General features: G+C 45.2%; 1 protein-coding gene across 1 annotated transcript in view; it reads left to right on the top strand.

Annotated features, from left to right (window-relative positions):
• Window positions 1-3,618, top strand: part of VPS53 (VPS53 subunit of GARP complex) — a gene marked incomplete at its 5' end in the record, with an annotated part of 163,273 nt that extends 159,655 nt beyond the window's left edge. The window contains 1 exon segment of the mRNA NM_001133283.1: window positions 3,425-3,618. Coding sequence (NP_001126755.1) covers window positions 3,425-3,509 — 85 coding nt within the window. The 3' untranslated portion in view covers window positions 3,510-3,618.
• Window positions 3,619-16,055: the final 12,437 nt, after the last annotated feature.

Here is a 16,055-nt window from a genome sequence, read left to right as displayed (position 1 = left end):
TCTAGTTTGTCAAGGAAGGATAGAGTGAACTCTCCAGGGAGGCATTAATGGTTGCAGATGACAGATGGACCAGGAGGTAAAATTCCCTCACTCCCTGGGTACTCATTAGTGTGTTAGAAGCGTTGCTGATAAATCACATTGTGACACTCTCCGTAACTGCTGGTAGAAGCAGCATCTCTGTAAAAATTTACTGTGACTCAAAATCTCCAGGGTGGCTGCTCCGGGGTCTGACTGAGCTTACATTAAAGTGAAGGAGAAGTCCGTTGACTTAGCCAGTCCCAGCATCTCCCAGCTCAGTCATATGATTGACCTTACGTTAAAGTGAAGGAGGAGTCCATTGACTTAGCCAGTCCCAGTGTCTCCCAGCTCAGTCATATGATTGAGCTTACGTTAAAGTGAAGGAGGAGTCGGATGACTTAGCCAGTCCCAGCGTCTCCCAGCTCAGTCATATGATTGAGCTTATGTTAAAGTGAAGGAGGAGTCGGATGACTTAGCCAGTCCCAGTGTCTCCCAGCTCAGTCATATGATTGAGCTTACGTTAAAGTGAAGGAGGAGTCGGATGACTTAGCCAGTCCCAGAGTCTCCCAGCTCAGTCATATGATTGAGCTTGTGTTAAAGTGAAAGAGGAGTCCGTTGACTTAGCCAGTCCCAGTGTCTCCCAGCTCAGTCATATGATTGAGCTTATGTTAAAGTGAAGGAGGAGTCGGATGACTTAGCCAGTCCTAGCGTCTCCCAGCTCAGTCATATGATTGAGCTTACGTTAAAGTGAAGGAGGAGTCGGATGACTTAGCCAGTCCCAGAGTCTCCCAGCTCAGTCATATGATTGAGCTTGTGTTAAAGTGAAAGAGGAGTCCGTTGACTTAGCCAGTCCCAGTGTCTCCCAGCTCAGTCATATGATTGAGCTTATGTTAAAGTGAAGGAGGAGTCGGATGACTTAGCCAGTCCCAGCGTCTCCCAGCTCAGTCACATGATTGACCTTACATTAAAGTGAAGGAGGAGTCGGTTGACTTAGCCAGTCCCAGCGTCTCCCAGCACCAGCCTCACATTCTCTCAGAGCCCTTGAGTTTCATTGCTAAGCTCAGGTTGAGTGCACTGGGAATTGGATGCCCATCCTCACATCTGGAATCGTTCAGCCTGGGATCTAGGAAGTGGTTTTCTGTTTTCATCCATGGTGCCTTCTCATCCTGCTAAAATCCCGCTTAACAGAGGTGGGCTTGTGAGGAGACCCTTCCCTGGCCAAGGGCAGCAGCCACCACCGCCCTGATGGCCCAGAGAAGCCCTTGGCAGTTACCCAGCACATTGCTTGGTCTTTTGACGTGTGTCAGGTCCTCATACTCCCCCCATCGCCACCTGTAGACTAGTATAGAGAGCCAGTTCAGGGGCACAGCCAAAGGTTTTTTTTTTTTTTTTTGATACAGGGTCTCACTCCGTTACCCAGGCTGGAGTGCAGTGGTGCAACCACAGCTCACTGCAGCCCCCATCTCCTGGGCTTAGGTGATTCTCCCACCTCAGCCTCCTGAATAGCTGGGATTACAGGCACTCGCCACCCGGCCTAGCTAATTTTTCTATTTTTTGTAGAGATGAGATTTTGCCATGTTGCCCAGGCTGGTCTCAAACTCCTGGGCTCAAGCAGTCCACCTGCCTCGGCCTCTCAAAGTGCTGGGATTATAGGCATGAGCTGCCATGTCCAGTCCAGAGCGTGTTCTAATGTGAAGCAACTTAGGTTACAAACCGCTGTGTGCACAGTTGCCATTGATCATGAGTTCAGTTTCATGTTACTTGTCTGGCTCTGGTTTCCAGCACTGAGGAATTCCTTCCAAATAGCCCCTTGTTTACTCTCCTTCCTGATCACAAGCCACCTCCAGATCCGATCTCCGGACTCCAGTTTCCTCTCCCTTAGCTTCCTTTCTACCCCACCCCTGCAAAACCATAGATGTTTCCTTTTACCTTGTTTGCTCTCTTAAGCAATAGCAGCCTTTCCTATTGAGACATCAAAATCCACAGCCTGGTTGAAACTGCAGTTGAACCACAAGCAACTTCCCTCATCCACTGAGCTGATCCTCCTCCATTCAATCAAGGAGATAATGAGACAAATCTCATAATAGTGGTTGGGAAGATAAAATGAGAAGTCACTTATTAACTTCCTGGTAAAGTGCTGATACCAAGCTGACATTCAAAAAGTGGTAGGTGGCTGGGCGCGGTGGCTCACGCCTGTCATCCCAGTGCTTTGTGGGGCCGAGGCAAGTGGATCACTTGAGGCCAGGAGTTCGAGACCAGCCTGGCCAACATGGTGAAACCCCATCTCTACTAAAAATACAAAAATTAGCTGGGTATGGTGGTGCGTGCCTGTAATCCCAGCTACTCAGGAGGCTGAGGCACGAGGATTGCTTGAACCCAGGAGGCAGAGGTTGCAGTGAGCCAAGATTGTGCCACTGCACTCCAGCCTGGGCGACAGAGCGAGACTCTGTCTCAAAAAAAAAAAAAAAAAGTTTATGATTTATTCAATGTGCATTCACTTGAGCATCTCCTATGTCTCAGACCCACAGTTAAATGTTTTGGCCTGATAAACATGGCCCCCATCTTCATTTGCCTTAATAGTCAGGTGAAGCAAAATAGACACGTAAGCAAATGAGCATAATGAAGTAGGTTAGATGTGAGGGTGGAGGCCTGTGGACTCCATGTAGAGTATGGCGAAGGCAGCAGAAGAAAGGCTTTCTAGAGACGCCGTTGAACAGGATCTGAGAGGTGCGTGTGTACTGACCCACAAGCCCCTTCTAGGAAAGGCAGTCCAGGTGAGGGAGCAGTGTAGGCATTAAATAGCCCCCAGAATCCTGGGATCTGCAAGTGGCTCAGTTGGATTGAAGCATGGGGAGGCCAGGGCTTAGCAGGATGAGGCTGGAGACAGAGAATGAAGAATCAAGGAAGCCTGGCCCAGTGGCTGACACTTGTAATCCCAGCACTTCTGGAGCCCAAGGGAGAAGGACTGCTTGAAGCCAGGAGTTTGAGCCCAGCCTGGGCAGCATAACGAAATCCTGCCTGTACAAAAAAATTAAAAATTAGCCAGGTGCGGTGCCTGTAGCCCTTACATCCAGTCCGATTGGGCTAGCTTCGATCATATCCCCTCTCAGGACAAACAACAGTCACCAAAGGAATGCTGTACTCTGACGAGCTGAGAATAGTTAGAGTTCACTGGGAGTCTAGGATGGGATCCGGTTTTCCCGGGCCTGCCAGGGCCTCATGTAACTAAACAAAACCAGGACTTCGCTCAGAAGAAAAATAAGATAATGGGCAACAGTGGAGTCCACTTCAATTCTTCATTAAAAAAGGTTTTTTCATGGAGATATGTGGAACCTTAAAAAAAGTTTTTGCATTTCTTTCCTCAAGAGAGAATAAGCCTAATTTGTCACTTCTTTTTTATCCACAGCTCCTTCATTCCCAAATTCATCACCCACCTCTTCAAGTGCAAGCCAATTAGCATGGTGGGAGCAGAACAGGTGAGATGGACGTAGTATCGGGCGTTTGCCTGGCAGCTTTTGTTGTAGATCAAGCACATATTCTTCTAGTCCAGTTCTACTTGGCAGGAATAAAATTGATGATGTCCCCTGTTTGGGGACAGTATAATGACTCACCCGGAAGGTTTCTTAATTCGTTCTTCCATTTATTTTTAAAAATTTTGTTTGAACGCCTACTAAGTTCTGGGTGCAGGGTATAACACAGCAAGCACCACGGAAAGGTCCCTGCTCCTAGTGCTCACACTCCAATAAGAAGAGGTGGCTGGGCCGGGCGCAGCGGCTCACGCTGTAACCCCAGCACTTCAGGAGGCCTGGGCGGGCAGATCAGCTGGGGTAAGGAGTTTGAGAGCAGCCTGGCCAACATGGTGAAACCCCATCTCTACTAAAAATACAAAAATTAGCTGGGCATGGTGGCAGGCTACTTGGGAGGCTGAGGCAGGAGAATCGCTTGAACCTGGGAGGCGGAGGTTGCAGTGAGCTGATATCACACCACTGCACTCCAGCCTGGGTGACAAAGTGAGACTCCATCTCAAAAAAACAAGCAAACAAACAAAAAAACTAACAAAAAACTTGGGATACTGGCCGGGCGTGGTGGCTCATGTCTGTAATCCCAGCACTTTGGGAGGCCGAGGCAGGTGGATCATCTGAGGTCAGGAGTTCGAGACCAGCCTGGCCAACATGGTGAACCCTGTCTCTACTAATAATACAAAAAATTAGCCGGGCGTGGTGGTGGGCGCCTGTAATCCCAGCTACTCGGGAGGCTGAGGCAGGATTGCTTCAACCCGGGAGGTGGAGGTTGCAGTGAGCTGAGATCACACCACTGTACTCCAGCCTGGGCAACAAGAGCGAAACTCCATCTCAAAAAAAAAACAAAAAAAACAATTAGCCAGGCGTGGTGGTGCATACCTGTAATCCCAGCTACTTGGGAGGCTGAGACAGGAGAATCACTTGCAGGTGGAGGTGGAGGTTGCAGTGAGCTCAGATCGCGCCACTGCACTCCAGCCTGGGCAACAGAGACTCCATCTCAAAAAAAAAAAAAAAAAAAAAAAAAGAATAAATCCCAGTGACGGGAGGCTGAGATGGGAGGATCACTAGAGGCCAGGAGTTCAACACTAGCCTGGGCAACATAGTGCAACCCCATCTCTCAAAAAAATAAAACATTAGCTAAAAAATGGTCCACACCTGTAGTCCCAGCTGCTCCGGAGGCTGAAGTTGGAGGATTCTTTGAATCCGGGCTGAAGTGAGCTATGATCATGCCGCTGCACTGAAGCCTGGGCAACAGAGTAAAACACCATCTGCCCCACAAAAAAAAAAGAGTCTTTTAATAATTATAGTAAGCTCAGACCCAAAGCCAATATCTTCAGAAAAATATCAGTTCATCCAGTGCTTACATCCATTTTTTTTTTTTTTTAACAAACCCACAGCCAACATCCTATGTTTACTTCCATTTTGAGGTGTGGATGAGAAAACCATCTGCTGGAACTTGAGTTTTACTTAATCAGACCCCAGGCCAGTTCAGGTGGGCAGTAGGGGAGTGTGGATCTTGACAGGCCCAGAATGGGGAGGGTGTGGGTGGGAACTACAGGGCAACGTGGCCCCTGAAGGATTCTCACATGAGTTGAGGTTTGGCTGGGCCTGTACTTGCCCTGATGTCTGGGCCTTGAAACTCAAGCAGCCATGTAGCTGCAGGCGTGTTCACTTAGGCAGCAGAACCATCAGAATCAAGTAGCAGTGTTCATAGACTGAAACAGACGCTGCCTCCAGTCATGGAGCGGCTGCCATCCAAACTTGAACAAAAGCTGTGGCATTGGAAGCTAAGATTTAGCCCAACCTCAGCTGTGTCTGCCTTGCCACAAGGGTGCCAGATCCTAAATTAGGTTTTGCTTTAATACTTATGCTGAAAATGGGATGGGAGACATGTTTCTGCTCTTTGTTCTCTGAGTACTATATAAAGTGAGTTATTTATCTTTGGGCCCCAGAGTCCTCAAGCAATTGCAAGGGCACGTGGAACTGACCCACACCAATATTGATCATGCTTGTTGCTAGTTTGTGATCTTCAGATCATCCTGTTTTGCAGGGTCATTAATTATTCTTATGGCTGTGTTCACCTACAAAAGCTTTTCTTTCCCTTGAGATTAAGGATAAGACAAGAATGCCCGCTGTCACCATTTCTATCCCACGTTGTTGAAGTCCTGGCTAGGACAAGGCAAAAAATAAAATATTTTTAAAAGAAACAAAATATATACAGATTAGAAAGGAGGAAACTAAGCTGTCATTTTTCATGGAAAATATGATTATGAGTAATAAATCTAAAAGGATCTACAGATAAACTGTTAGAATATAAATTTAGCAGGCCGGGTGCAGTGGCTTACGCCCTTAATCCCAACACTTTGGGAGGCTAAGGCGGGCGGATCACAAGGTCAAGAGTTAAAGACCAGCCTGACCAACACAGTGAAACCCTGTCTCTACTAAAAATACAAAAATTAGCTGGGCAAGGTGTGGCGCGCCTGTAATCCCAGCTACTCGAGAGGCTGAGGCAGGAGAATTGCTTGAACCTGGGAGGTTGCAATGAGCTGAGATTGCACCACTGCACTCCAGCCTGAGTGATAGAGACTCCGTCTCAAAAAAAAAAAAAAGAATATAAATTTAGCAAAGTTGCTGGCTATAAGGAAAGTGTTTTAAAATATATTTCTGTATACCAGCAGCAAACAATTTAAAAATGAACATTTTTGAGTGAAATACTTTTTTTTTTTGCTATATTGCCCAGGCTGGAGTGAGTACAGTGGCACAATCATAGCTCACTGCAGTCTCAACTCCTGGGCTCAAGCCATCCTCCTGCCTCAACTTCTCAAGTATCTGGGACTACAGGAATGTACTACCATGCCTGGCTCTTTTTTTTTTTTTTTTGGTAGCTATAGGGTCTGCTTCCCTGTGTCTCCCAGGCTGGTCGCAAACTCCACCCTCCTCAGCCTCCCAAAGTGCTGCGATTACAGGCATGAGCCATGGCTCCCAGGCTTAAATGAAACCATTTACAATAACATCAGGAAACATTAAATACTTAGGAGTAAATTAAAAATGTACAAGTCTTCTACACAGAAAACTGTACAATATTAAAACACAGAATCCATAAAGACCTTTAAAATGACAGGATAGCTCATGTTCATTCATAAGAAAGACTCAAAAAGAAATACATATGGAGTCTTTCTGAGCCTACTCTGGCTCAGGAGGCTGCCCAATAAAAAATAAATAACAATTTAAAAAGCGGCAAATTATTCCAAAATTAATCTATAGATAGAATTCAATCTTAGTTACTGTATCAATTTATCTATAGATACAGTAGAATCCCAGCAGGGGTGTGTGTGTGTGTGTGTGTGAATTGATATGCTGATTTTAAAAGTTAGATGAAAATACAGAAGACAACAGCCAAAATAATCCTAGAACAGAATTGGAGGAGTTAAAGCTCAGGATATCAAGACTTATTGTAGCAGTATTGTAATTAGAGCAGTGTGGCACTGGCCCCAGGGACAGATAGGCCAACAGAACAGATCTGAGCTGAGGAATAGACCCACACATATGTAGACACTTGATTTATGGCCAAAGTGGCATCATTCAAAGAGAGTCTTCTCGGTAAATAGTGCTGGGTAATTGGATATCCATATTGGAAAAAAATCTTGACCTTTGCCACACACCATGTATAAAAATCAATTCCAAAGAGGATTTGGTGAAATTAGAACACTCATACATTGCTGGTGGTAATGCAAAATGGTACAGCCATTTTGGAAAACAGTTTGGCATTTACATAGAGTTACCACAGGGCCCAGCAATTATACTCCTAGATATATACCCAAATGAATTGAAAAAGGCAGCATGCGTGGTTCACACCTGTAATCCCAGCACTTTGGGAGGCCAAGGCAGGCAGATCACCTGAGGTCAGGAGTTCGAGACCAGCCTGGCCAACATGGTGAAAACCCACTTCTACTAAAAATACAAAAATTAGCTGTACATGGTGGTGTGTGCCTGTAACCCCAGCTACTCGGGAAGCTGAGGCAGGAGAATCACTTGAACCTGGGAGGCAGAGATTGCAGTGAGCCAAGATTGCGCCACTGTACCTTCAGGCTGGGTGACAGGGTGAGACTCTGTCTCAAAAAAAAAAAAAAAAAGAATTGAAAAAAAATGTGTTCACACAAAAGCTTCTACACAAATATTCATAGCAGCATTTATAATAGCCAGAAAGTAGAAATAACTCAAATGTCCATCAGCTGATGATAAACAAAATGTGGTCTATCCATCCAAGGGAATATTACTCAGCCATTAAAAGGAATAAAGTACCCATTCATGCTACAACATGGAAGAGCCTTGAAACCATGTTAAGTGAAAGAAGCCAGACACAAAAAGCCACCTATTGCGTGATTCTGCTTCTATGAAATGTCCAGAACAGGCAAATCCGTAAAACAGAAAGTGGATTAATGGTTGGCAAAGGCTGAGGGAGGGGGAGATGGGAATGGCTGCTAATGGGTAAGGGTTTCTTTCTGGGGTGATAATGTGTTCTGAAACCAGATAATGCTGACAGCTGCACAACCTTGTGAATAGACCTTAAAAACCACTGAATTGTACACTTCCAAAAGGTAAATTTTATGGTTTTTGAATTATATCTCCATTTTTAGAAAATTAATTCCAGATGGCTTATGGCTCTAAAAAATAAGGCAATAAAGCTTCTGGAAGATTTAATTCAACACAATATGTTTATGACCTTGGGTTAGGCAAAGATCCCTTAAACAAAACATTAAAAGCACTAACCATAAAAGAAAGGATTGGTTATTTTGAGTACTTAAAAGACTTTGGCCAAGTGCGATGGCTCGTGCCTGTAATCTTGGCACTTTGGGAGGCTGTGGCAGGAAGATTGCTTGAGCTCAGCAGTTTGAGATCAGCCTGGGCAACACAGTGAGACCCCATCTCTACAAAACAATTTAAAAATTAGCCAAGTGTGGCACATGCCTGTAGTCCTCGCTACTCAGGAAGCTGAGACAGGAGGATCAGTTGAGCCAAGGAGTTCAATGTTGCAGTGAGCTATGATTGCACCACTGCATTCCAGCCCAGGTGACAGAGTAAGACCCTGTCTCTAATAATAATAATAATTTAAAAGAGTGATGATACCAAGTGTTGGTAAGGATGTGGAGCAACTGGAACTTTCATATGTGCTGGTAGAAATGGAAGTTAGCACAGCCACATTGGAAAACTCCTAGGCAGTTAGCCAAACATATGCCTACCCCATGATCCAGCAGTTCTACTCTTGAGTAGCTTCCACCCTAGAGAAATGAGGACTTTATGACCACCAAAGGCATGTGCACGAATGTTCACCCAGGTTTATGAGCAGGAAACAAGCTACAGTGAGAGAGCAGGAGAGACGAATGTTCACAGCAGGTTTATGAGCAGGCAACTAGCTACAGTGAGAGCAGGAGAGACGAATGTTCACAGCAGGTTTATGAGCAGGAAACAAGCTACAGTGAGAGCAGGAGAGACGAATGTTCACAGCAGGTTTATGAGCAGGAAACAAGCTACAGTGAGAGCAGGAGAGACGAATGTTCACAGCAGTTTTATGAGCAGGAAACAAGCTACAGTGAGAGAGCAGGAGAGACGAATGTTCACAGCACGTTTATGAGCAGGCAACTAGCTACAGTGAGAGAGCAGGAGAGTTTGTTGAGAGGGAGAGGAGAGCATTGACTGGATGAGAGCATGAGGAAGGCTTCAGGGATGCCAGAAGTGTGCTCTGTCTTCCGTTAGGCAGCAGGGTGTGTACATGTCTGGATGTTGATCAAATGCCGTACATGGTGTTTGTGTACTCTGTGAAAGTTATACCTAATTTTTTTAAAAAGAAAAAGAAATAGAACATGTGTCCACCTTGTTCCATCCCTCCTGATAGCCTGAGCTGTCTCCCCTGAAGACATGTCACCACCTTCATGTCTCCACCTCATTGAAGAATTTTCTATGGTGGGACCAATATGGTTCACCTATGTGGTTTTGTTCACATGGTTCTTTGTCTTCTAGGAGTGTGGGCCTGTATCTTATTTACGCAAAATTTTCATCACTGTTGATAGTCATCATGTCCCCAAGAATTGTAGGAGGCTCCTTAGGAAGTAAAGGGTGCCTCTCAAAGATTTCCATTGCTGGGTGATCAGCCTTGACAGGCATGGCATACTGGCCACCCTCGCACCCCTGCATCCCATCAACATTAGCCAGCCCACACTGCCCCAGAAATTATCACTGAGGCAGAAATGAATGTGGCAATAGCCACTCCTTGCCCAGCGTCTCATGCCTAAGAAGATGAATTATCAATTATTTCAAAGTTGAAAACTAGCAGATTTTCATGATAAATGGGACCTTTCTGTCTTTACTTCGCACAGACAGCCGCGAAATCTGTCAGGCTCGCTGCCGCCTTTTCTGACTGCCTTGCTTTACGTAAAACCTGAGACCAGGGTTTTCACCTCTCAGTGTCTGGTAAAGACAGACTTTTATGGGGACTGGCCAGGGAATGAAAGTGTCATATCTCCCTGTATATGAGGGACACTAGAGAATTATGCCTGGTGCATTCAAACCCTTCTGTCATTTAAGACTGTACAATTATTTATGCATATAATGTATCTCTGGGAAGTAGAAAAGTAGGAAATATCTCCATATGCTTTAAAATATAATGACTGATTTTTTTTTTTCCTACCAACAAATGAATGCTAAGACATGGCTTTGATTTTGACAAGGCTCTCAAAATTTGCTACATGGAAGACAGAGTTGAGTCCTGAATGGTATTCTTTAAACAAAAATTCCAGTTAATTAATGTACAGAAAATAATGTGAAAAACAGTAGCTAACCACTCAGCTCAGCAAAATATGTAACATGTTTCCACATTTACTATACATCTTTTTTTTTTTTTTTTTTGAGAAAGTGTCTTACCATGTCGCCCAGTCTGGAGTACAATGGCGCAATCTCGGCTCACTGCAACCTTCACCTCCCGAGTTCAAGCAATTCTCCTGCCTCAGCCTCCCGAGTAGCTGGGATTACAGGTGTGCACCACCACATCTGGCTAATTTTTGTATTTTAGTAGAGATGGGGTCTCACCATGTTGGCCAGGCTGGTCTCAAACTCCTGACCTTAAGTGATCCGCCAACCTCAGCCTCCCAAAATTCTGAGATTGCAGGCGTGAGACACCGCGCCTGGCCCATTTTTTTTTTTTTCTTTTCTTAAGAGACAGGGTCCCACTCTGTCTCCCAGGCTGGGGTGCAATGGTGCTATCATAGCTCACCGCAACCTGGAATTCCTGGGCTTAAGCCATCTTCCCACCTCAGCCTCCTAAGTAGCTGAGACTGCAAGTGTGTGCCTCTGTGCCTGTCTAATCTTTTTATTTTTGTTTTGTAGAGACAAGGTCTCACTGTGTTGCCCAGGGTAATCTTGAACTCCTGGCCTCAAGCGATCCTTCTGCCTCAGCCTCCCAAAATGCGGGATTACAGGCATGAGCTGCCACACCCAGCCTGCTTTAGATCATTTTTATGTAAAGTAAATCATTACAGTTATTGCTGAAAACCACCCCCATGAACCCCCCCACCCATCCCTTCCTCCATGCCCCAAAGTAAACACTGTCCTGATTTTGATTTTATTCTCATATGTGTTTTGATATATGTGTATATATGTGTATATATTCACAAATGATGTATGATTTTGTTTTGCTATTTTAAAACTATATAAATGGCATTAGACATATCATTTCCCCACTTGCTTTTTTTTGCCCGACTTACTATTTTCTGAGATTTATGCATGTTGATGCATGCTGTGTGCACCCATTCATTTTAACCTCAGCAGCATATTCCATTGCACGAATGCGCTGTCATTTGTTTATTCATTCCACTGTCAATGGACGTGTAGGTTGTTTCCAAACTTTTGCTTTTATAAATAGCAGATGCAGGGAACGTTTTTACGTGGGCAAAAATTCCTCTAATGGATATAAGTATTAATGCTGTGTTACGGGTGATACACATCTCCAACTAAGGAAATGTTGCTAAATTTCCCCCAACGTGCTTGAACTAACTTCTACTCTCACCACGAGTCTGAATTTCAGTGTGGCCGTGCCCACACTAGATTATCAACCTGTTTACTTCTGACTCTGATGGGTATATTATGGTGTACATCTGTGGTTTTAATTTGCATTTCCCAATTACTAACCAGGTTACGTGTCATTTCATATGCCTTTCGGGCATTTGAGTTTTCTCTTTTGTGAATCCGGTGTTGGTATTGTTTGCCTGTTGTTGTGTCGCTGTTGGGATAGTTTGTCGTTTTCCTGTTGATGTGTAGGAATCTTCGTGTTCGGAACCCCGTTCCCTTGTCAACGTTGCACGTATCTTCTCCTGATTTGTGTCTTGTCTTTTACTTTGTTTGTTTCTTCTGATATAGACGCCTTTCATTTTAGGGTAGATGGTTCATTCTTTCTCATGTTTGACATTCTTCTCCACCCATAAGCAATGAAAATAATCTCTGTATTTTCTTCTTTTTTTTTTTTTTTTGAGACAGTGTCTTGTTCTGTTGCCCAGGCTGTAGTGCAAACCTCCCAGGTTCAAGTGATTCTCCTGCCTCAGCCTCTCGGGTAGCTGGGATTACAGGCTGCGCCACCACACCCGGCTAACTTTTGTATTTTTAGTAGAGACGGAGTTTCTCCATGTTGGCCAGGCTGGTCTCGAACTCCTGACCTCAGATGATCCACCCACCTCGGCCTCCCAAAATGCTGGGATTACAGGCGTGAGCCACTGCACCCTGTATTTTCTTCTTAAAGTTTTTCTTTTTTATATCTAAGAATTTAATCCACCTAGAATGCTTTAGAGGCTTGTTCTGGGTTCCTCCGAAGAAGAGCAGCAGTCATTTCCACTGGAATTCTGGAAAGTGCGCTAACGCCAGGCTCTTCACGTGGGCCTTGAGCAATCTGTGCCATTCCCCCTCCTGGAGGTTTGCATACCCTTTTCTCTGAGCCCTTGGCCTTTTCAACAAAGCAGACACTAGGATAGTATGAATTTCTATCTCTGGAAATCCAAAAAGGTCCAAAATGCCCTGCACTTTGCTGGCTGCAGTTGAACGACCTGCGTGGTACAGGCCCTTTGACTAGCCGCATGAAATTGCTCTGACCTTAGTGTAATTCCTTACCACACCTAAATTATTCCACATAAAATACTGACGTCTTCCCCACGTTTCTACCATTGTCAAAATTATAATTGCCGTAACCCTTAATTAAGTTCATAGTATCTCTCGTTACTTAGTTTCTCTTTAATCATTAATTCTTCTGTTCAAAGCAAAGTAAATAGGAAATTGGAGGATGCAAAGTGTCACAGGGCCTGAAGGGTCCCATTTCTCACCTACTTGATAGGATTACAGAAAGCTTTCCCAAAGAAGCAGGCAGTGGCAGAGAGTACAGGCCTTGCCCTGAATATAAGTTTGGCCGTTATCACTGGAGTTGAGTGGTGGCATTGGGAGCTGTCACCCCACTGCTGCCATTGTCTGCTTGGTGACCATGTGGTTCCATTCTCCTAAGCCCTCTCAACAGGCCAGAGTACACCCTTCTGGCTTCAGCCATTTCTCTGCTCCCTGGTTGCCAAGAGCAGCGGCAGCAGCAGAGCAGGGCAGTCAGCAGGAGTCAGTGTGAGCTCGACACCAAAACCACCCAGGGACATTTACCTGGGCAACCGGAAATGGAATTCCAGCTTCCCGTCCACCTTTTGTCTAACCCCGTTACCTGGCAACCGGAAATGGAATTCCAGCTTCCCGTCCACCTTTTGTCTAACCCCGTCCGTTGCATGAGATGAGTTTGGAGAGCTGTTAATCCTCTGGAACTTTTTCTCATCTATAAAATGGGAACGATAAATAACCTCCAGGGTAGGTAAGGCTTTTCTCAGATTAAATGTGACAAAACGTTCCTCATGTCATTCCTGGCAGTCAGTGAGCCTTTAGGACTATGGGTGTCCTTCTAGATAATTGGCATCCCAGAGAACCAGAACAAAGAGGAAAAGGTAGATTGTTGCCAGGATACAATGTTTACATTTGGGTAAATCTCCTACATCCTCAGTAACATCCAGAGAAATTCAAAGTACAACAATAATGAGTTACTGTTTTTTGCCTAATGAATAATCAGGATTTGATGAGTTTTCAACACTGATAAGGGTGCAGTCTGCATGGCTGGCAGAGGTGTAAATGGGTCCATTCCATTGGAAAGATCTTAAAGTTTACACAGCTGCACACATCACAGAGTACTGCAGAGCCATTAAATCATGATTCTTCTTTAGAGATAGGGTCTCACCATGAGGCCCAGGCTAGAGTGCAGTTAAAAACCATGATTTGTTTTTTAAAGACTGCAAAGATGGGAAAATAGATTATAAAAATTGTATATATTAAGTGAGAAAACCAGGTTATAAAATGGAATATACATACAGTATAATTCTGATTTAGTTTTATGGAGGGGTTGTGGTTTGTTACTGAGACGGGGTCTCTCTCTGTCACCCAGGCTGGAGTTACAGTGGCACAATCTTGACTCACTGCAGCCTCAACCTCCCAGGCTTAAGCGATCCACCCACCTCAGTCTTCCTCAGTAGCTGGGACCACAGATGTGCACCCCCACGCCTGGCTAATTTTTGCATTTTTTGTAGAGGCGGGGTTTTGCCATGTTGCCCAGGCTGGTCTCAAATTCCTGAGCTCAAGCGATGCTGCTGCCTGGCCCTCCTGAAGTGCTGGGATTACAGGTGTGAGCCACGGCTCCTGGCCCCCGATTTAGTTTTTTATATACGTACACATAGGCTGGCTCCTTGATGTTGTTTTTCCTAGGTGATGGGAATTATACATAATTTTTTTCTTTTATATTTCTGTTTATTTCCCAAATTTTTTGCAACAAGAATGTGTATAACGAGAAAAATATGACTCATCGGCGTGAGTCCACTCAGCACTGGGTAGCTGGAAGGGGCCAGTAATGCTCTGCTTTGCTCCACAGCTGCTGCTGGACACCCACTCGCTGAAGATGGTCCTGCTCGATCTCCCCTCCATCGGCTCGCAGGTGGTGAGGAAGGCACCCGCCAGCTACACCAAAATCGTTGTCAAAGGCATGACCCGGGCTGAGATGATCCTCAAGGTGATGGCTTGTGTTAAAAGGGGCCAGTTATTTATTTAATCTCTTTGTCCGAGAAGCCTTGGTTTTGAAAGCACAGGGTAGGTCCTCTCCTCACCGGCCTCAAAGCACGGTCCACATTCTTGGGCTGCACTGGATTTTGGCCTCATCAGATATTGTTGAAAGTCTGTGGGTAGTTATTGGGGCTCAGTAATTCCTTCTGACAAATGAATTTCTTGTTGTCGTGGGATTGTCTTGTGATCAAATGTGGTCAAGCTTGGAGGTTAGGTGGTCGCCACTGTGAATCAGTATATGTCAGGGATCTCTGCTTCTCAGCAGGAATTTCAGGCACAGCTCTCAGTTACTCCCTTCCACATCAGCCTTTTTGGCTTTCTGTACTCTGCCACTTTAAATGAACTCTGAACAGATGTTGTAGTAACTGAATCTAATCAGCAAATGGATTTTTTAAAGCCCCATTTAACAAAAGACTGTACTTCGGGAGAGGAACGTCTGAAGCCCTGAGCATCTGCCTCTGGTTTCCAGCTATTTGGAAGAGTAGGGATGAAGGCTGGAGAACAGATGGTCCTGTGGCGATGTGGTCTTAAAAGCCCAGGACCTGTAGGCTCTTCAGGCCACTTCCTAAACCAGATGACTCAGGGACGGCAGGAGTAGGAAGTGGCAGCAGGGCCTCAGACACCGGTGGGATGTGGGTGAGGATGAAGCAGCTCATGTAGGTGAGGATGAAGCAGCTCATGTAGGTGAGGGTGAAGCAGCTCATGTAGGTGAGGGTGAAGCAGCTCATGTAGGTGAGGATGAAGCAGCTCATGTAGGTGAGGGTGAAGAGCTCATGTAGGTGAGGATGAAGCAGCTCATGTGGGGTGAGGATGAAGCTGCCTCATCATGTTCTTTCCCTGCTGCTTACTGCTGGGGAGGAGAGCATGTGGTCTGGGAATTACCGGCAGAGGATGCCTGAGTGAACTCCTCCTCGCCACTCTTTCCTTCAGTCTCAGGAATTCAAAACAAATCAGTTGGCTGGGGAAAGAAAATCAGATACTGCATTCCAGAACCAAACGGAAATGAATAAGGGTTGTAGTGCCGTTCCTTTCCTTTGTGTGTTAATTGATAGTTTAAGTTAGTCGTTACATGAAGTTACAGATTTTAAGTCTCCAAAAGGTGAGGCAGCTTTGGCGTTTTTGTTTTTGCAGAAATCCACTTACACCAGCTCCTTTTGCCACCCATTTCTCAGGAACCATAGTATGTCAAGGCAGAAGGAGCAAGTACCACGTACTGGTGAAATGCCTAGAACAGGAGACCCTCTCACGCAGGGTTTCCCAAATGGTCCTGATAGTTTAAAAATCACCTGGGACTCTAGCCAGGCCTACTGAATTACAGTCTTTAGAGGAGGGCCCCGGAAACCCATA

The sequence above is a fragment of the Pongo abelii genome, chromosome 19, assembly GCF_028885655.2.
Source record: "Pongo abelii isolate AG06213 chromosome 19, NHGRI_mPonAbe1-v2.0_pri, whole genome shotgun sequence".
NCBI classification, from domain to species: Eukaryota; Metazoa; Chordata; class Mammalia; order Primates; family Hominidae; genus Pongo; species Pongo abelii.
Note: the sequence above shows the minus strand (reverse complement) of the source record. Positions and strands in the feature narration are given on the sequence as shown.